This window comes from Xiphias gladius, chromosome 9, assembly GCF_016859285.1.
Source record: "Xiphias gladius isolate SHS-SW01 ecotype Sanya breed wild chromosome 9, ASM1685928v1, whole genome shotgun sequence".
In the NCBI taxonomy this organism is placed as follows: domain Eukaryota; kingdom Metazoa; phylum Chordata; class Actinopteri; order Istiophoriformes; family Xiphiidae; genus Xiphias; species Xiphias gladius.
The window spans coordinates 11729213-11752056 of NC_053408.1; the positions used below are offsets into that span (position 1 = coordinate 11729213).

A 22844-nucleotide genomic window follows, 5' to 3' on the forward strand; every position below is an offset into this window, starting at 1 on the left:
ATTACATTGATTACAGCATTATTAAAAGCCACCAATCGATGAAAAGGGCTGAGTGGCTGCACTGTGGGCAAATCAATGACCTTCATTTATCTTTTGTATAGCGAACACATTGGTATGCATTACAACAGGGAAACTGACCAGGAAAAAGCTGAATGTCACTGAACTTTGTGAGGATAAAACTGCTTGGTTTAATATACGACTGTTAATGCATTCAAAATTAAAGCAAGTTAGAGCTTTGTTTGGTTTAAGTCTGATGTGAGGTTCTGAGGCTCTGCTTGATTAATCCTGCTGCATTTTAGTTTCGAATAGAAACATCTTGGTGTTGTAATCACTTTAATTTTCTGCATTTTTGTGCTCTTGAGTTACAAGGGTTTTGATACAAGCTGATGCCATAGACTGAGTGTACTGTTGTGTTTCAGGGTTGTAGGTAGTGCACTTTATGACAGTCTTCCTGATGTATGCATTATTTCCTTCCCTTTTAATTATATTTAGATATGGATTTATGTTGTTATTTTCATTTCCTGATTGCCTTGGTATGGAGTAGTGTTAGTGTATAGAAATTCCTACTGTTTGTTTTTGGAGGTTGGGAACTACATATCTTTTGAACTGCATTTCCAGAGTGTGTTGCATGACATAGCATAGGTGTAATCTGTTTGGTCCCATCATAAGGTGTGGGATTCCCCTGTATCCAACATTTGCCTTGATAAACGTCTAAATATTAAAAGCTTAGCTTTACTCTTAAGCAAAGTGTATTCAAATATTCATATTTTTATTCTTGCCTTCTCATTTTTAATGCATGAGAGAGGTGAAATTGGGAAAAATATGGGATTTATGCTTGACCTTAGCTTTTTGAATAATAGCTTTGGTCTGCAGAGATTCAAGGATGCATTTATATTTGCATTTTCCATAGCAATCGTTAAAATGTAGGGAGATGTAATGTTGTGGGACTGACTGCATGTTTGGACACCGGAAAGCTCCTAGAGCAGGAAAAGGCACACTGCCAAAGGCTGGAGTTTAACAGCCATAGAAATGCGAGCTAATGCCTCTGTTTTGGCTCATCTGTGTAAATGCCACTTTCACACTTCACTTACATGGCGTTGTCACCCAGCTCTTCATACAGGTTATTGGCAGTGCCTCCCCCAGGTTTGCCTGTTGGCAGTGCCATCTGGATACGGGCTGTTTTGGCACATTCTGCCTGGCGTCTGGACACAGAAGAGAGGAAACAGAGTTGGATATCTAAAATTAGAGTAAACTACACCTTAGAAAGTAAGGTAAAATGGTCATAATAAGGCCAGGAGGACTTGAACTTCTTTCTTTGGCCAAAAGGTCTTAGGATTCAAGGCAACCGCCAGTACATCCATCTCTATCTGTGGCCTTAAGCAAGTCCTCATGTTAGGTACTCCTATTTATTTGCATATGTTCTGAAAAATACAATAATAACAATATATATATTTTCACATTGTACATCACACAATTTGCTAGACTAGTACAGTTGTTAGCCATGATAGCAGCATGCCTCCATGGAAGGCAATGTCGGTCTGTCAGTCCACAACTTTGCTCCAGACTGAAATTTTGTCACAACAACTAATATTTTCCAATATTCCAATGAATCAGTTGCTGAATCAGTCCCATAATATGGGACATGACAGAGCTAGTGTAATGCAACCACAAGCTGGAATCAACAAACATCTATCTCCTGCTGATGTACAGGAGCTGATGATGTTTGTTTGCTCCATATTTTACTAACGTATGCCCAAAACCATTGAAATGTTAATCTGTGACATGCTTAAACATAGTGTAATGGTAATACAAATAGAGAAGAGTCATAAACTCCACAAATCGACTCAGTAATGTGAGTTACAAAGAAAAAAAAATACAGCAATTGTTGGCTAACATTAGCCACTGCAAGCTACTGGTCAAACAAAAAAAGGCTCTAGCAGCAAAACTGCTGAACAAACTGGCAAGGGGCTTTGACTACTACAGTATATACCCCCCCCCCACACACACACACACACCCATCCAACCCCCCAACACACACTCACACACACACACATACACACACACACTAATAAAAGCATTGGCCTTGGACATTTACTGATTCCATGTTCTTCAGGATTCATTTGTTTGATTGTCTGGTGTCCTTTCCGTTTCACTGCCCTTCCCGATCTCATCCATTTTATTGTACAATGAAAGACAACAGATTAATCACAATGAAAGGTGTTTAAGACTGCAATGACATTAATATTTTAGCATGGTAATATGAAAGCGGTACTCACTCTTTGAATCTGGTGGTTTACGATAGATGTAGCAGATGAGAGACAGAGAAAGAGAGAGAAAGATTAGTGCTTATTTGAACCATAAATCACATAGTATATCTTGTTAGCCAGGTTTACTTATACAATTTACAAGCAAAGTCAGACAACTGGTCTTCATTAGAGTCATTTAACAATGGTGACTAGTTATTATAATGCTAATGATTAATACGCTGTTTTTCTTTCTTCAAATATCCACTCCTCGCTCTGGTATGTCTCCATTTCTACGGAGGATGAGGAGCTCTCTCCAAAATGCACCAATCCAGTTATAAAGTGCGTGTGCGCTTGTATATGTGTGTTTGGGAGAGGGATGAAATTAACAGCCTCTCACGGTGGTTAGCTAAACAAACTGTTAGAATTGGCACCAAGGGACAGGTTGCCACGCTGAATCATCCAAGGAAGGGACTGGCCCAGGTGATAAAATGATAAATAGTGCTAAAGGATGTCCTGTGGGAGAGACTGTCAGCTTTGTCTATTTGTCTGACTGCATGCTCTTAAAAGAAATTCCCAAGTTTTCTAGATCGCTTGTTATCTTTGTTATTAGTCTTATTTTAAGTCATATCCTTCTTTTTAGACTAACATGTTTTGAGGACCTAAATTCATTCATTATTATTCAGTAGCACCAACTTGATGCTGAAGTATAATGGTTTCCCCTCAAGCACATTTACATCAGTGGCTGGAATGCCCAGCCCAGAAATCACACCAAGTACACCAAGCACATTACAATTAACATTATAAGCTTCGTAATATGAGGTCTATGATGCACTGGAGTAGATTTAATAGCTGCCTATAGGGTTTACATGATAATCCACTTAAACTGGCGTACAAGAGAAGTAAAAATGGACAAAAAAAGGAGAGGGCTGTGCATTGATGGGCTGCTGAGATTTGGTTAGGACTGACTAATTTGTTAGTCCGTCTCTCTTGTTTTCAGCAAATGTTACCCAAACTGGAGTAAATAATGCATTTGTTTGGCACAATTTTCAGCTGTGGATCAATACACATACAGTGCACTAATAAGTATTTATGGCACTGGGAGGAAAGTGTGTGTAGGACTGACTTAAATCAAACTAAAGTTCCCGTCTTCATCATAATGAGGAAACAATAGGGGTCTATGGCACAGAGGAAGAGGAAGAGGAAGAGGAAGCAATGTCAGGCTTTGGCTACACAGGTATTAACTGGTCTTTCCTGGGATTTGTTGATAAAACAACACTATAGAATAAAAAAGTGCCAATTTTACTTGTATGTAAAAAAAAAAAAAATGTAAAAAAAATACTACACATAATTCCTACTTACTGTCTGTAGGTGATAATAACGATCAGAATGGCAGGGACACAACAGATGATGATAATAACTGCCAGAGCCAAGAGCGCCCCCTCTGTGTAGCCAACAGTCTGCACAGCTTTCTTTACGCTGGTCACCACTTCAGGAGTTCGGATCTCCAGAATCCGTCCACCAGGAGGGAGGAAGGGTTGGAATTCTTTGTTGATATCCAAGAGTTTACCATCAAGAAACCTTGGGATGAGAAAGACAAAGACGCGGCTGAGACCATGCATATTTACCGTGTGGTGGTAAAGGCCAGAACTTTCTGCCAGCTAGCTGTCAAAACAGTTATCCATTCTGCAAATCAGTCATGTAGTCAGCCGATTTCGCACTAAGATGACAAAAACACCGGCCCGCTCACTTGCCCTGTTATACTTAAAAATCTATTTAGTTGTTTTCTACTTGTTTGTATTTCCAAACTCCTTACCCTTAGTGACTGCTCGTCAAAATGAGGCCTGACAAATTTTAGTAAGAACTTTTCTTTTTATATGGATAAGCTGCCAGAGAGTACAAAAACTGACTTCAACAAAATACCTGAAACATTGTGTGAATGGCAGCACTCCAAAAAAACTAGTTGAAGCCAATTAATTTAGGAATTAATTAACTACGGTGTAATTTAGGTTCCTGTCCCATTTTATGACATAAAGCTTTGGAGAGGTGCCATTTTACTTTTCATGGATTTGTTGGCAAAGTTCTTACTTGAAGAGTTCCTGTCTAGATAAGGCTCTATTTGTCAGAGGGTCGATAGCATAAATCATGAGGTCCGACTTGGTGTAGTCTTCCTGCTGCATTCCATCCCCATGGCGATGGGGCCCGATGGTTTCCACGACAACCTTTGCTCCTGCTATCTGATCCTGGACGTAGCGTTCCAAAATGCTGAGGATTAAAAATAAATGGATTTTGGCTGATGGGATTACACTATTTTAGCTCCCACAGGATACTGACATGGCCGACACACGCACGCACACACACACACACACACACACACACACACACACACACACACACACACACACACACACACACACAAATACATTATATGAACACGTTTACAAAAATACACTTCTGCGGACACAAACATGTACTTAGACACATGCGAAGACAAAGCCTGCAGACTCTGGTCACATCAAACAGACACACAAACCAGACATACATTTTTATCAGCCTGTCAGCTACGCGTGCTTTGAATTTTCATGTTATACTGTACATATGAGACAAAAGAAAGCAGCAACCTGACTGAGTTGCGCTATAATGTGTCTGCTGGTGCAGGGAGGCCCACCGGTGAGTGTGTACATGGCAGAAATATCATATAATGAATAATGCATTTTGTTTTTAATATTTACATCTTGTGTTTCTTCAAATTAATGAAAATACATTTGGCAGACTGTCGAGGGAGATGATTCTAGCAAATTCCTGAGTCTCATTAGAACAAAGTCCTATTATCTCACATTTAAGCTGCCACTGTGCTGTTGATAAGGGCATTTTTTTCAGGGCTCGAGCCCCACATGTTTTAAGCATAACATGCCGTATTTTAAATAGTGTGTTGCCTTCAAGAGACAGAAGTTGAGGGAGGATTGAATGGAGCCAGCTGGTGGCATTGGTGACAATAAAAGGTAAAAAAACATTCCTGGGAAAATATGTCCTCATACTCTTATGCAAGGATGGCCCTGGATGTCATCAACTCATAGAAGCGCCTTTAAATTTCAATACAGACAAAAGAGAGAACAACATCTAAATATAATAAAATATATAATGAACTATTGCACATCTGTATCCACAGCCTGGTGCTTCAGTTTTCTTTATTATATCAATATGGCCATTGTTTGCTCTTCAACTGTGGTGGTCTGACGCCTGTCCCTGTTACACTCCCAGTGTGGGTTCTAGTTCCACAAGGTACTCACAACATTGTTCTTACTTAGGCACTTCATTATGACAAAAGACTATATTTGTTCTTTTTAAAGATTTTTTAACATTCCTAAATTTGATTCCCACCACTCAGGGTATGTGTAGTACAGCCACCTTAATGCTATAGATGACTTATGTACACATTATTTAAAAAACCCCCCACAGACATAGAATAATGGATAGATCATATAGAACAATGTACCTTACCTGAGCAGTTTGTCTTTGTTTTTCTCCACATAAGTTGGAGGGACATTTGATACCACCACCTGCATGTCCAGCTGGTTCACAACTGATACCTACGCAACAGGAAAAAAATGCAAATAAAACTAATTTTGCAATTAAATTGAGCTACAAACAGCATGCTCAGATGTGAATTATTTCACTAAACTGTACCAGACTTTACCTAAAGCACTGAAAAAAAAAGTTTCGCATTGGAAAACAACATTTCTAAGCCACCATGCTTCAAGCTTGTGCCAATTTGAATTTGTTTTCACAGTCACATATGTATCTACTTCAAGGACAGTCTGGGAGCAACATAAATCCCACTGGAATGAAGTCAAATCATTTCAACCTAATTTGTTTTAAGGAAAATGTATAATATAAGATAAAATAAGCCTCCCCTTAAGAAAAGATTAAAAACCTGCCAATAATGCCAAAAAATATATACACACCACTATCTCCGCCTTGCTGCTGTGTCCTTTACCATAGTTGTCCGTAGCAACCACCTCAAACTTAAAATACGACCTCCTCATGTTGCGGTACATGATTGCAGTCTTCACTACACCGCTGTATGGTTCAATGACGAACCCATTTTTGCTGTCTTTCGCGTCTTTACCAGCTGGAGGGGGAATGATCAGTCGGTACATCATCGAACTGTAGTTACCAGTGTCTTTGTCCATGGCCTGGAAAATGAGGAAAATAAGACTCACTAGAATGTATCATTATTATAATCATCATCATAACACCCCCGCAACATCAGTATCATCATGATCACTGTTATCATGAAATGTCAACATCATACAACCAAACAACACTGTGATCAAGTCATTGTTGTCATTATCGTGATAGCCGATTCTTTAATTTCTGATGATTATAACTGTGATAGAAACCCCTTCGCCTCCTGATCATCATTATAGCGATTCCAGGTATTTGAGCAGCCAATCAATACAGGGCACTGCCATGTTATGTATATCGATGTGTTCGGGACTGATATTCCATGTGTCTTGGATTTCTGACCCACTAAAAGCCACATGATATTGTTGCTTTATCAGGTTGGTTTTTTTTGGCTTGCGGGGAAATCTGCCTGAGACTTCTGAAGCATGTATTTTTTGACGTAGTACTCTGAGGCAGCAGTAGGGGGTAAGGTGGTGCTTTGAGCTGTATGAAGGTCTATTCATCTGTCATTCTGGCTAACTATCAAGTCTCTCCCACATTCACACATACATACAAACCAAACATTCACATCCAGACACACACTCAGACAGACATTGATTTATTGCTGGGTCTTTACAAGAAGGGCTGGGGAGTATAGACTACAGAGCCAGCTCTGAGACACACAACACATCAAACACTATGATAGGAAGAAACGAAAAAAATGTATTTTTCTTCTAGTCGGGGAATAAGGAATTAGAAGCAAGAAAGAAAATAAGAAATAAAGGAAATAAGGATACATACATATAGAAAAATAAGGGAAAATATTAAGGAAGGGAGGACTGATGTACAGATCTATTTTTTATGTTCATACTTGCAGAGGTACAAGGCACAGTCAGGATAACTTCTTAGCAATACATCAATATCTGCAGTAATGCCAACCACCTGTTTAAACTAAAATATGTGTGGAGTACAGACCTGAATATTTTCTAATGCACCAAGGTTATAGCTGCGTTCAAAGTCCATGCGCATGTGTATTCTAAGTAGGTTTTCATTGTGTGAGTGTGTTCACACTGGAAAAGTGGCAATAAAAGCAACCACTCTGATTCCCCTGCACACCTGACCTTCATTCAAAAGCATATTCACATAATGACTGAATCACTTGTTAAGAAAAGGCCGTGTTAGACACCACTGTGTGAAAATAATTTAGCTGAAAATAATTAAGGTCAGTGAAACCGCTGTGGGATGCCAATGAAGATCCCGGACAAAAGGGCAAAAAAAGTTGAACATGGCTCAACTTTTCCTGCAATGGCAAGGCACTGCGTTTGATAACCAAGACATGCCAGCCAACAGTCCAAATAGATTATTTAATAACGTGATTGCCGTAGTTGCCGTAGTACTTTTAACTTTGGATTGTCTTGATGAAGAAGAAAATTACTGTCGCTGTGATAAATTTCTGACGTTGCACGATCCTTTCTACTGCTGTCTGGTGCTATGTCATCTGATAAATCTTCAAATTTATGAGCATATTATTTAAACATCCTGGATAGTATATCACATTTTCACCAGTACCTTCAGCAACACACCCACACCAATGCAGCCCTTTGCTTTTTGTTTGTGTTTTGTTTTTGACGCAGGGCTTTTTTTTGGTCTCTAACACCGACTAGAAGGGAAGGCTGGAAGGTTGGAATTAGTAATTAAAAAAGGGGAAGGGACGGCTGGAGAGAGGAAGAAGAGTAAATTCAGTGCCTCTGCATTTGCATTGGTTGTGGTGGGAACAGTGTAAGAAATGTCTTAAGAAGACAACATGTGACACATTGATTTACAGAAATAAAAGAATGTTTGCAGGTAACGAGTACGTTTGCTAATCTGAGACTCATCTGCAGTCTAATGAATATCTGCATTCTGGCATCCGGTGAGGAACGAAAAGACGGATGAACTCTTGCACGTGCACTTGAACACAGATGCTCTGAAGGAACAGCAGCCCAGCATGAAGAGATACACACTTTAAAAAAAGGTAGCCTAGTGAACACACACATACACACACACACAAACACGAGTGCTTCAGACAGATGTAATGGAATTCTTTAGACTTGAGTGAAACCACTGAGACTGAAATTCACATTTCTCAAACTTTTCTCTCCTTTTGTCCCTACTCACTCTTCCATCTGGATGTTAGCGAATGTGCCGCCAGCATCCCTGTCTACCCTTCTAGTCACCTCCAACTCCACTCCTTTATCCAACCATCAGTCCTCTCTCTTCCTTCCAACCGCCAGATCTATTGTTTCTCCCTGTGGTCAATGAGCCTACTAGCAGGCTATAAGTTCCTCGTGTCAGTCTGTTAAAGTATTTAAAGAGGTCAAATGACTGTAGAGCAGGTTACTCTAAACCAGCGTAATACACACATAATTCATATTCTCTCAGGTGCTTGTAGCAAAGGAATAATAATTTGAGATACCAGATTTATGAGTGAGAAAAACACAGTTTCTATACTTGTGAAACTGGGATTCTATATATGACTCTTTGTTGCATGCTCTCCCTTAGTCTCTCATCTTCCCTGTCACTCACACTGTGAATGATCAAATTACGCAGGAATATCTAAGAATGTTCTTAAAAACTATAATAAAATATTAAAGCACATACTATTCTGCCCGAGACCCTGCCCGATACTCTTGCGGCATCCAGGCTCATTAAAACATATTGCTACTTCTCAGACAGAGGCTTAAAGAGATATGCTCTGTGACCCATTTTGGGTCCTGAAAGGAATTTTAATGATGCGAGAGTCGCTCAAGTTGTTTACAGGGATATGAAATTCTTCTGAGAAAGGTAAAAAATAAAATAAAATAAAAAAAGTGAAAAAATGAGATGTATCAATTAGCAGAGTGACAGAGGTGGACGTTGAGGGAATAACAGAATAATCTTACCAGACAATCTTGTAATTAACTGGATTTAAGATTATATCTTTTTGAAATAACACAAATAGAAGCACACAAATCCACGTGGGCACTGCAAGCACCTTTGCATTGGGCTGAACTCAATTTTACTGGACTTCAGCTTCTTTTGTGACCAAGTGACAATATTTTGCGTCTCACACAAACAACAGGGATATTATTTTAAGCAAGAAGTGGTAACAGAAGGTGCCAAATGAAAGGAACATCTTGAAATACGTATACAACCCATATAACAATATTTCAAACTGTACCCTAAAAAGCTGGAATACAGTTGAATTTAACCAAACACAAACTCAGAAATAACTGAACAAAGGTAGTCTTTAGTTCAGGGAGACAGGATTAACTGCATTAAACTGTCAGATTTTCCTGTTATTTTATCCACACTCTGCACTTAACAAGTTGTTTTGTGTGTGTTTATGTATGTAAGTATGTCTTTCTGTATTTGTACCTGTACTTGCAAGACCGAAGTGAAGGTTTTGGCATCTTCTGCAACCCCTCCAATGTAAAGAGATCTGGTGAAAACTGGTGGGTGGTCGTTCTCATCCTGGATGTCAATCACCACCTTGGCTGTGTTAGCTAGGACACACACACACACACACACACACACACAATAAACACATTATGATATACCTTTGCACTTGGCATTACAAAAAGTAGAAAAGAGGAGCTTCTGTGCAGCACATACAGTATTTGCTGGTAAACATGCAGTGTAGAGCTGGTTGATAAACCGCATTGAATTTTCTATTAAAGTTGTCTAAGGAGAAACAAAAGGTGTATTTCATAATAAAGAAACAAGCCACAGAAAAAAAACCACAATAAAGTACAACAAATGAATTAAGGACAAGGACAAACACAGTCACTTGTGTAAAGCACCGGTAACCAAAACTAGCCGCTATCATCCAGCTACAGAGTCGCAGCTCCAGCAGGTTCAGGCCTGCAGCACAGTTCCAACCTCTGCCACACATGGGCCAGAAAAGCAACAGCAGTCGTTTGGACCTGCAGATGGAGACCTGCCGGGTAAAGCCATAGCTTTTCCGTTGCCTGCAGGTGTCACAAGTATTACAATTGCAATAGCTCTTACTGTCTTTGCTTGTAGGTGATAATATTGACATGTCTACACTACAGGTCTGAATTGGTACTGCTGTTGGTTTCCCTTTCTAGAGGTTGGACAGGTTGGCAAGTGTTAAACTGGTCTGACAATGATTGAACAGCCTCTGCTAGTCTGGAGCCAGAGTTCACACCCATTTCCATGAGGTGGTCAGCAGCATTTTGAGAAAAAAAAGATAAACAGGGAAACAGCAGAGACATGGAGACCAAAAGCCACCGAAAACCTGGTCTTAAACATTCCTCTAAAACAAAAATTTAAGTAAATAAGCACAGTTAAAGTTTAAAAAATTGCTTAGGTATTATTTATTAAGAGTTTAACACTCAAAAGCTGAGCTTATCTGCTTCATCAGGACTGTGTAGGTGTGGTTTGATCAGATTTGAAAAGGTCTGGTAACACATGCAAACAGCCCCACACTTGTCCTGACATTTTGATTAAAATGTTCCTTGGTGCACAGAAGTATGTGACATCACATACTTCCAGCACAGCTAGGCCCACCTTAAACCAGAGAGAAGGGCACAGATAAAAACACAAATGCAGAAATGTGAAATAACCGCCACTGTTTGAACTTTAGCAGAAAATATTATATTCATGTGGGACTCCAGAGTGAGAAGCTGATTTAAAAAAAACTACAAAATGTTTACATAGTGATCGCAAGGAGGGATGGTAGAGTGACTAATGAGTGAGGGCTTGTTAGCTTCACTTCCAGAGCTGAGAGAAGATGTTCACAACTCTGAAAATGAGCTATGAAAAACATAAGGAACTGCTGAATGTTTATGGATGCTGCATTAGCGATGACCCTGCTCGGAGCTATCTGATCAAATGTTTCAGATATATGCACCTCAATGACTCATCATGAATATTGACAACACTGCTGTCAACTTTATGGCCTTTCCAAGATAAGTCTTCAAAAATAATGTCTATGCCAAGATTCAAAATCAGGTTTTGCATCAGTAACACTGTAAGAGGGATTTTGAATTACACTCACAAACTGCATGGAAAAATCTATATAAAGTAAGTGGGGGGAGTTGTGAATCACACCCATGTAAAACTGTAACACAATACAGCAACCAAACTCTGTAAAAGGATAAAGTGTCTGAAAGAAAGAACAAATCCCAGGATTTTATACTGTTTAAGTTTTAATCCAAGAAAGACAATTTAAAAAAACAAAAAATGCAAACAAACAAGCAGATGCAAACGTTAATCTTCTTATCTACAATAGCCATCCTAGAGACACCATACCAAAATGTCTGTTTACAATTCCAACCCTCCCTTGAGTTAGAAAACTGGATTAACACGTTGTTAGAAACCTATTGATTTGCTGTCTGATTAAAATGCGTACCAAAAAGAATTGAAGGAGATTTACTAATGACTACAATGATTAGCAATTTTAATCCCTGCAGAATACTTAAATTCAAATGGTTGGATGAAATGAGAACAGCATGTGGTAAAACACTATAATTAAAGAAGAAAGGGAAAACCTGGGGAGTTGAGCATCAATTAAGAAGAATGTAGATATGTTTTAAAGGGAAGAAAGAAAAAAGAGAAAGACCAGCAAAGACCATTAGAAAAAGGCAGGGACAAGAGGCAGGAATGAAGAGAGACAGAGGGAAAAGAGTTAGAAGTAATTAGAGCCATTTTCACTTCAGATATAATTTCAATTAAAACCATGAAAGCTTGTTTTTGTTTGTACTCCCACGTGCAACTGAAGAGAAAATCATTTTTGGATGGATTGAAATGTGGATAGAAATGAAAGAAAATGGAGACGGATTTACATGAAGAAAAAAGTATAAAAAGAAATACAATGAAAGACTAAGACTGTGCTTAGATTATAGCAGATAAAATACATTTCTAGCCAAAGAAAGACTCAAGTAATGTTCCACAACTTTCTAACACACAATATTTGTACCTTTTGTTTAGAGCGCATGGAGAAATTAAAAATCCCCTGAAAGAAAGCATGAATGCTTTTTGTCCCAATTATACTGGAGTAGGGGTGCATTTCAGCCTCTTGTGGCCAAAATGAGTATTAGACCAAAAAAAAAAAAAAAACACTAAAAAATCCTGCCCAAAAAAAAAAAAAAAAAAAAATTTATATATATATATATTCAGTTGCCTCTCGGGGCTTGTTTTTACTAATGAAAAGAAAACTTGGCAAAATGTTCCTGGCAAAAAAGTAATTTCCACTTGCCTCTCAGGGCTTCCGTATTTTTGGCATTAATGTATTGGTACTTTTACTTAAGTAAAGGATCTAAATACTTCTTCCGACACTAGGACAGAATATATGGGAAAAGTTGAAGCTTTACAGATAAAATCTTCAATCTTCCAAACTTCTCGGCAGCATATTTAGCCCTTTGAACTTTTCAAACATATTTGATATTTGCAAGTTAAATTATGGTATTATCATAATTGCACATCAGCCAGACATATGATGGCCATTGAGACACATGCAGTATCTAGTGAGAGCAAGAAAGGGAAGCATTTTAAAACAGCAACAGTGAAGGCAACAGGCTGGTGTAGCCTACAGGTCTGATAGACAGCTGAGAGAGAGAAAAGGCAGTTTGAAAGGTAACAGCAGCAGCCAAGGCCCAATATTACGTATCCTCCAAGACATATAACTGTATAGACGAGACGTTGGAGAGAACTTGCACAAGGTAAAAGTAGCTAGAGCTCCACAGAGAGAATGAGAGTGTGAGTGACAGATTGTGCAGAGAAAGTTAAAACCCGAGGCAGTATTATTTTAATATCATGTAGTGAATAATGCACTGTTGTGTTTTTTATTCCTTGAGTGTGTGTGTAATTAGAGCGAAGAAAAATCTGTGATATCTGAGGTGATGCAATCTGATGTTAGCCCTGTAGTCTTACAGGAGGAGAGTTCATAAACACAACCACCCACTTACTCTTCGAGGGAGCTCGCAGGTTTGAGGACACCACTCTCATGGAGTCCGCTTCTACCTTCAGAACGTAGCTGGAATTGGCCTCGTAGTCCAGAGGCTTGGCTGTGGAGATCTCCCCTGTTGTTTCGTTTAATGCGAACACCCCTGGAGTGAGCGAGGGACAGAGAGAAAAAGAAAGACAGCAAGAGTGGGGAAGTGAGAATGAAAGAAACAGAGAGAAAATTTTAAGAGAGGAAGGTCAAAGACGGCTACAGAATGATAGAATATTTTTTCTTATGTCTTGTATATGGCAGTTATATAGTAAGTAGGCAGTTTTATAGTGTATAGTTTTACAGAATGAAAGGAGGTAGTGTGTCGAGAGCTGTTGACGGACAGAGTTCGAGGTGTTTTGAAAAATCTAACCTAAGACCTATTACTGGGTTTGTATTGAAATAGCTGGAGACACTTTCTTCCTGTCTCTTATATCAGACAGAGAAGATGGCGAATTTCGATGTATTTAAGCTGCTACTAACAAAGAGTACAGACCTTGTTAGTGGCCATTTCTACCAGCGTAAACTAATAAACGCTCTATAAACTAATAACTTCTAATAAACTAGTAACCACTGTTCATAGCTGAATTGTATAAACTCAGCAGCCACTTTAACAGCAGTCACACCCCTGCAGTAAACTTAGCCAAGTCCACAACTGAAATCCGCGACAGCACAGCTCTATGTATAAACAGCTCTGAGCATACTCACCTCCCTCGTTGCCTTCGATGATGGAGTACACGATGGTTTGATTGACAGCAGCTGCCATGATGATTCCCACTGGGGTTCCAACAGCAGCTTCCTCGCTCACTGGTGGAAACCTGGGAATAGATCAGTCAATCAGTATCGACTGATAAGAAAAATTAAGTATGTATACGTAGACTGTGGACCCACCTTCTCTGGAAGGTTGACTGCAATTTGGCAGGTTGAATACTACTGTGGGTTAAATCTCTCGAGCACATCCAAAAATGTTTTACTCCTTCATGCTGACAGCTTTTTCTACCTCGACATTACCCCAAATTATAAAGAATATGTAAACAGCGCTCGCGCTTTAAAAGCTACTTTGAGGGTACTGCAGTTACAGATAGGAACTTGAAAAGTGTGTTCAAAGGTGAAATGAGTTGGCTGCTGAAAAAAAAAAAACGACCCTTTTGATGCTGGTAAGGAACAAATTCACTTTATCTTTGGCACGACATTTAGGTTGTTGTCCTCCGCATTGACATTTCTGACAACATACTGTAGATCATCAATGCATTGCTGTTCTCAGACTGTAAATCTTCAAAGGGTCAAAATGGTTAAAGCACTGTAGAGTAGTCTCTGCTTTGCGGTGCTTTGAGCTACCACATGCTGATAATGCAAGTGGGAGAAGAGGCACTGAGTCGTTCACTCAAGTTTCTGCAGGTTGATTCTCAAAACATACTGGCATGAACTGAGTCCAGCTGCTGGCTGAGAGGTACAAAATAATTGAATGAGTATAGGGTACGCTTCAAAAAAAGGTTGGTAGTCAATAGGGCTACACTGTAAATCATTTTAAGTTTGTTCAATTTATAAACGGAAGTTCCCCTGCTGCCTTAAAAATCTGGGTGAACTGAAATTAGGTTAAACACAAAAAGTTCAATGTCATTTTATGAGTTTTGAAAATTTAAAACTAACCGAGTTAAGTTAACTGAATTTGAGAAAACAAGTTCAATAAACTTCAGATATTAAGTTGAATCGACTGTTCAGTCACACGGACAGTCGTTACAGACAGATCTGCTTTCCTCTTACATTGTCTCAGTTTCAAGGGTGAACCACCAGCATTTCATTCACTCAACTCATTTTTTCAAGACAAAAGACCTCAAGTTAGAACAACTCATGTTCTCAAGTCTGAAATTTAAAACTAGACATTCTAAGTTGAATTAACTTGAAATCAACAAAACTTATACATTTACATAAAGTTAATGAGTAAGATTAGTTGATTCCTCTAAATTCCTGTTTGATGTTTTACAGTGTACAACTAATGATTGTTTTCACATCTGATTAATTAACACCAGACAATAGTGAAAAATAGCCCGTCAATATTTCCCAGAGCCCTGGCTGACGACTTCAAATAACATTTGAAGAAAGATATTCTGTTTATTGCGGTTTACAAAAAAAAAAAAAAGCAGAACATCTGTGCATTTGAGAAGTTGAAACCAGAGACTATCTAACATTTGTGCTTGATAGAAAACTTCACTGCTGAAATGATTCAACCCTTGCAGTAACATGACTTTGGTTAATGTGCTAAAACATGGTCCTTTAAGATGTTATATATTACGTTTGGTTAAAACTTGGTCTGATCCGGTACATTTGGAACAGGTTATCTGACAGCAACCCTTCTCCTAGAAATTACATTTTAATAGAACTAATTAGCAACTTCCTATAGAAACTGTTATTGTGACCGAACGTAATGTCATTTAATTTCCTATCAACGTAATGAGAATATGTTGTTAATTTATGTATTTGTAATATGTTGATACTGTATCAGTGAAATGTACACGGACACCTAACTACAGACAGGACTGGGGATGTGAACTCTGGTCTCTGGTGTGACAGGTATGGGGCCATCGCCGCTGCAGTGAATACAAATGTAGTGCTTCATTCATTAAAAAAAAAATATTGTCTCTGAACATAACCCAACCAGCGATTACATTATCAACACAATGTAATTGGGAAAACAGTTTAGATGTATATGAATGTAATTTGTAGGGGACAGGTATGCTGACAGGCCCTATTAGTGGCCTCAGCCATGCAGTGAAATTAAACCATCAATAGCTTTCAGACAGAACCCAGGCATGGTCTTGTTTTTGTCCACCTGCCCCTCATTGCTTGTGGTGGGCAGTTTTCACTGCTTACAGCCCTGACAGATTTTCTTAAAATCTGGCAACTCTCAAATTTCCAGCAGATTTCGCTCCATTAAATAAACCCAGTCCAGTTGTCGGGCCAACTGTCACAGCTGGCTTAACATTATAACATGGGCTACCAACTGGCTAAGCTATCAAGTAATCACAAGGTGATAAATGGGACTGTTAGAGAACGAGAGGGAGTGTGTGTGAGTGTGTGGTGAGTGTGTTTGTGTAGATGTTAACTTCCAGCCCAGTGACTTGCTTCTCTAATCACATGCTCTACCCAAACATGCCCCCAAGCAATTATGTAATAAACCTGAAGTTTACTGAATGAATACAGGTTTAATTGAAAAAAAAATATTGTGTTGGGCGATGCATCTTAAACTGCTGCAGATTACAGTGATGTAAATCCTCTTTATATGAAAAAAAAGAATATAGGCCTTTTTCACGGCAGACATTTTGACTTGTCATAGTAGGTCGAGCACAGGTGTCACTAACACCATTAACTCTGGCTCTGTTCTGTTCAAGTGTCGCGGTAAGCCACGACAGGGTGACAGTGAACCTGCATGCACAATACCAGGACCCTGAAACTGAAGCAGCTAAATGGCCATTGTTCATCTTATTATTTACACATGTGCTTTTCCTACTGTGACATGTCAAAATATCTTCTGTGAAAAAGGCAGATTTTGTCTACGGCACAGTCCCATCCTGTCCAAACTCCTCTTCATTTTACCTTTATAAGATGTGAAGTGTAGAGTAAAGAGCTGACAGGAAATGAGGGAAGAGAAAAAGGGGATAAGAGTGGCCCGGAGCAGAATTCGAACGTTGTATTTTCATGGTCAGTTTCTTAAACACCTAGGCCCTCCAGCATGCTCCTGAAATATTTGGCTCTCTACTGATTAGAAAAGAAAACAAAAAGAAAACTTAAAAATTATTTCAAGGCTCTGCTGTCGCTGTAGTATTTTGCTCTTCCTCCCCCTCTAACATCTCTTTTCCCTCTTTCTCTCCACAATTTTTCTACTTCTTCCCCACTAAAATATCAATTTCCCACTTGGACTCACTCCATTCATGCTCTTCTACATTCCTCCTCCTGCATCCATATCACCTCTTTACTCCATCTTTCCCTACACCCCCCCCTCTCCCAGAGGTTGCTGCTACCAGCCAACATCCCAGCAGACCTCAGCTACAATTGTTATCCATTCCTCCCTCTCCACAACAGTTACTTGACAGGGGTGAGGAAGCACAATGGAGAAGATGCCCGCACACGCTCTCTCACACTCACGCAAAAATAAATTTAGAGCTATACAGATGCACGCATACACACAAGACTCCACGCACATGTACATTACGTAGTACAGATAAAAACACACACATACACGCACGCCCACAGAGCTCATTATCAAGCCCCTCTTCCCCCTCCTGCTCTTTCTAATCATTGCTGTCTTAACTACAGCAAGCTGGGCTAATACCGATAACAATAGAAACACACACAAATACACACACTCATACTACAATACTTATGAGGAAATTGTATTGACTTCCGTTCACTCCCAAGAGGCTTACTCTAACTGCAATGTTGTCATAATTCTAACATTAACCCTAAAACCAATGTGATAATTTAACCTTGTGGCGATTGAATTTTTGAGACAGATTTTTGTACACACAAAGTGATGGATGGCACACAAACACACACCAGAAGCACATATTCAGACTGTAGCAGTGTGACGGGACAGACAGAATAATAAAAATATTGATAAATGTTGGCAATGACACCCTCCTATCTTTAGGTCTCTCTCTTATAGCCACTGTCATTATAGCCACTGAGTCTCACTCATGTTTTTTCCTTCAGCTCCTCTTTTTGTGATACGTCGTCTTCCCCTTGTGTCATTATTCTTTCCGCCCGTCCTCACACTGCTCTTTATCAATTCTCTCTCTCTCTACTGCGATTCCAGTTCTGTCACTTCTTTTTATCTCTTGCTTTTTCTGTATCTCCTTGTCTACACCAAACTACAATATCCTTCCTCTGTGCCTAGCAGTGCTTTGGTTTTGTTGGGCTCTGGCAATGCCTCCTCATAAAGGCGTTTTTTCACATGACAGCCATGTTTGATCTGCGGGATGACATACTGTACTCGGTGTCGAAGGCCGTGCCTGGAAGACAGCATGGAAACCTCAAATAGGTCAAATCCTACTAGCCAACATTAGAAGCCTTCTTTTTATTATTATCTAAGCTGGGCATACACTGTACAGTTTTATTAACCTTGTAATGTATGTTGAATTAGAAGAAGAGAAGAAGAATATAGGTCTACAGAAAGCTGGGAGTATGAGCACAATGTGGTTTGTTTTGCAGCAAAATTCAGGTTTCTTTGTATCACAGCACCGTCCCAATCAAGACTATAGTTAGCCAAAACAACTCCAAAAATTATTATAATAACATTAAAACACACTCATTACAGTTTGTAACAGACTTTTGAAAGATGACATTTGGGAAATCAGACTGTGGAACTGTTAAAACTGTCACCTAGCCTAACAAACAATCAAGCAAACAAATACAAAAAGCAAAAAAATAAAGAAATCCATCGGCTTGTCCAACAGGTGGATCACTGATTGTAATCCAGGCAATAAGTCAGTCATTGTGGCTTTCCTCAAACTGAACCGAACTCCTCAAACGACAGCTGATCTGGCAGATACTAGTGAATTCTAAAATTAGTTGGAGGCGACTAGTTCAGGGTTGAAATTGGGCTTAATCTTTACAATGTCTTCCCAGTGTTATGGCGACGTATGCTCGAAAAGAAACTAGTTCATACGACGAGTCATCCAACCATGTCCCAGGGCAAAACCCTTTATAGCTGTATCGAATGGCTACACTGGGGAAAGCTGGCTGTCATAGAGAGGGACGAGATGAAATAATCATGTAAAGAAAGGGATATTGGTGCATATTTTGTTTCTCCTCTCTTTCCATCTGCTTTGATGTCATCTAGGTTGTACCTTTCATGTGTTGTATAAAAAAGAATCTGATACCTAATAATACCACTGTGCTCTTCTGCTCATAGTTGGAATGTTTTGGTCAGGCAGCATGAGCTAGAAGTACTGGCTGCTACATGAACACCAACCTAAAATGCTAATGTACTTTTCTTTCCCATTGTCACAACATTTATCATTGTATCTTCCTGCTCCCCCCTCTTCTCCCTTTCCAGACGGTTGCTAATTCACTGTAGGATCTTGATCAGGAGATTGCTGAGCGAGGGGGTCTTATCTACCAGGAGAAATACCCTTTACGCTGGAGTTCTGCGAGTTATTTCCTGTCCTGCTGTGGCCAGCACTGGAAGGCTTCAATCTTCAGTTCACATGTCCCTACAATTTTAAGAGCTTGTGGAGACATGCTGGTTGAAAACCAGACAGTTTTCTGATGAGGCAAGGTGGTGTTGCGATTTCACAAAATCAGCCTCTATAAAGTTTTTCAAACTGGTGATTTTGGACTGTTTAGAATTTAACATCAGCATACTGTAGTAATGAGTTAATATTGGAGATTTTATTACAGTTGCCAGGTCATGTAACTAATCTATTTTTTCTCATTTTCTTATTTCTGCTGTCACTTTTGAATAATCTGCACTGTCTAAAAAAATCAAATTTAATTTTCTGTAACCTCTGGCTATCTGCCTTTGCTCTCATCCCACATCTCTCTCTCCAACCTCTCTCCCTTCTGCCACATTGGTTCACACACAACCTCTCCATTTTTGCCACTCCTTCCTGCCGTCAATCACTCTGGTCTTTACTGCTCTCTCTCTATCTTGCAAACAAATTCTCTCTTTTCTTTCGTTTGTCAGCAAGTGTCAGCATTTTTTGCCCCTTTTCATTGCCCTCTTCTCACCTTCTACCTTACAGTCTTGTGGTAACCGTCAACTGACCGTCAAACGGCTTCTTATCTTTCAAACAGTCTGAACTTGATTCGAACAATGTTGAAGTACCGATAGATAAAATATATGACAGAGCAGTGAGCAGTGCGGGAGAGATTTGCAGTTGAAGTTATACTGGATGAAACAATGTACTCTGGGCATTGAGTTTTTACACCTTTATCCAACAGAATATAAATGAGTATTACTCGAGCTGCGAGTGTGCATGCAGGTGTTTGTATGGGTACATGAGGTTTCTGTCTATCTGGAGCTGTCTAAAAGATCATTTGACTGTACTTTTGCTCACGTTCTTAGCTACATGCAGCAGCAATGGCTTCAGGTCATGGCAAACAGTTATATTTTTCCTATGCTGCTGTCAATATGCAGTGTTTGCAGTGCACCAAACCATGCCACAATATTACACTCATTACGTTATAGTCAAATAAAATACGTGGGTTAGGGGGTTTATCAACTTCAAATTTAGTCAGTCCAACATGTCCTTCAAACTAAATGAATAAAACAGGTGATCTTCCAAAAAAAAAATAAATGCAGGAAAACAATCTCAGAAATGTTATAGCCAAGATTTATAGCTAAAACTATTGTTGTCTTTGATGGTATTGTGAATATAGAATACACGGGGGAAGCTCTTTTTATTTTTTAAAAATCCTGGAATATTGTTCTTTTTATCTCTTAAGCTTTTGATACACACACAAAAGACTTCAGTGAATTAAAAATTTGATCTTTATTCACCTTTGTGTGCTGGAGTGTCTCATTTTGCATTCTTAGTATTTTTTATTTATCATTTGTGTAGTCTGTGTGTGTGTGTGTGTGTGCGTAACGGAAATAAAGTGAAGAGACATTAGGAGAAAGGGATGATTTTGCTTGTTATTATCATTAATCAAACCACAGTCTATTGTGATTAGCCTGTCTCTGTCTCTTGAAACCACCAAATCAATCTCCCTCTTTCTCTATTCCTTATTCTTTGTCCGCGTTTCTTACTAGAGATTTGATAGTTGCAACCACATCGGCTAATGAACTATAAAGATCCACTTACGAAAGAGAAAATAAGTCCCTAAATTATGTAACAACTGCGTTTAAAAAGAGATTCTCGAACAAGGCCTGGCGTGGCACTGTAATGTCATAAGTCAAACTAAACTGAATGCGGAGGTAAATTTACTTTCAACTGTAAACTTCAGCTTTAAATCTGCATCTTAAGAAGTATCAGCTGTTTCCCCTGAACAAACACTTGACATGGTAGTTTCTACTAGATACTGTACTGTTAGCTTTCATGTAAAACAACTACCAGGCAGACAAAATGACTAATTAAAAAGCTGCCGGTGGGTTTTTTTTTTTTGCACAAGCTGCCTGCTCTAGTCTTTTGGCTATCCTGACTATCTCTCTTGAGTTCTTGAGTGTTAATCAGTTCTTACATGTACAGTTAGTTCCCCGCATTTACACAAGTATGCAGTAACACAGAATTGCACACAGTACATTAATTGGTTCTGTATGTGAAATTTTTTCCGGCCATATTTGTCTTCTTCAGTGTGTCCATTAATTTGATTAATCATGTCTTATTTGTGTTATTTTTTTGCGTGACAGTACACCTCCTTTCAAAAGGTGTCATCACATGTTAATCATTCACATTTACATGCACTCATTTGGCAGCAGGATATCTTGAAGTAATGACTGAGTAGGAAATCTGTTCAATAAGAAGAATGTGTGCAGGGGTGGCAATGCCGGACGACGTTCCTTGGAGGAACGCTGTGGCCGAGAAGGAGCATAAGCCTGTATGATTGAGTTCAAGTAAATGGGTGCAGACCCAGAATTCACTCTGTCGGCAGGCATAAGTGACTTAAATTTGAATCCGGCGGCCATGGATAGCGAGTGGAGGTCAGTCGGCAGCAGAGTGACATGTGCCCTTTTAGACTATTCAAAAACCAGACGGGCCGCAGAATTTTGGACCATCTGTAAGGGTTTCACTGTGCGTGAAGGGAGGTCCACTAGAAGGAATGGCAGTAGTAGCCATCTCATATATACAGTATTCATCCATGCTGCGGAGGGGGACCAACATTAAACGACTTTCATTGAAAAATACCCTATAAAAAGTCACTTTTACAAAAATAAAATTTAAGTAGTAAGTAAGTAAGTTCTTGCAGACATGAAGAAAATTAATGAATGAATAACTATTGCAGCACATTCTCAGTAGACAGCAGTAGTACAATACCCCGTGCACTCAGATGGGACACATCAACACAAGCATCTGGGAAATAATGTTTATATTTAGGCTCTGCTCTGTGCTGGCTTGAAAATACATTTTGAATCATAATTTTTCTTCCCGTGTTTGTATTCACGCTGTACTGCGGCTATATTTCAGTAACTAGAGCTCAAGGTAATTTCAAGATCCAGTACAGGACTTGACAGCAGTTGACCTTTCAGAGCAACGTACAGTAGATATGCTGTGTACCACTGTCAGCAATGGATTTTCAGTGTCTGAATTTGGGGTTTAAGTTTTTTTCTTTGATTTGTTTGGTTTAGCAATCTGGGTGTCAAAGCCAAGAAAACTGTCTCTCCAGCTGTTAAAGATAGCAGCATGATAACCAGCACCCAGCAGAACAACATCAGCCTGTTCAAAATGGAGCAGGTGAGGAAGGCTGAATCTGTCGGACTGTGCCTATCATCTTTTTAAAGAGTTTCACACACAACCCTC

General features: G+C 39.2%; 1 protein-coding gene across 8 annotated transcripts in view; it reads right to left on the minus strand.

Moving 5' to 3' along the window:
- LOC120794181 (protocadherin-15-like) overlaps positions 1–22844 on the minus strand; it is a 258482-nt gene that overhangs the window by 17797 nt on the left and 217841 nt on the right. For all 8 annotated transcript variants that reach the window (XM_040134962.1, XM_040134959.1, XM_040134961.1 and 5 more), the window contains 9 exons: positions 14095–14204; positions 13361–13501; positions 9807–9934; positions 6209–6439; positions 5745–5833; positions 4332–4508; positions 3606–3824; positions 2277–2285; positions 1092–1202 (listed from right to left, as the gene is read on the minus strand). In XM_040134962.1, the coding sequence (XP_039990896.1) occupies positions 1092–1202; positions 2277–2285; positions 3606–3824; positions 4332–4508; positions 5745–5833; positions 6209–6439; positions 9807–9934; positions 13361–13501; positions 14095–14204 (1215 nt within the window). The remainder of the gene's footprint in view (positions 1–1091; positions 1203–2276; positions 2286–3605; positions 3825–4331; positions 4509–5744; positions 5834–6208; positions 6440–9806; positions 9935–13360; positions 13502–14094; positions 14205–22844) is intronic.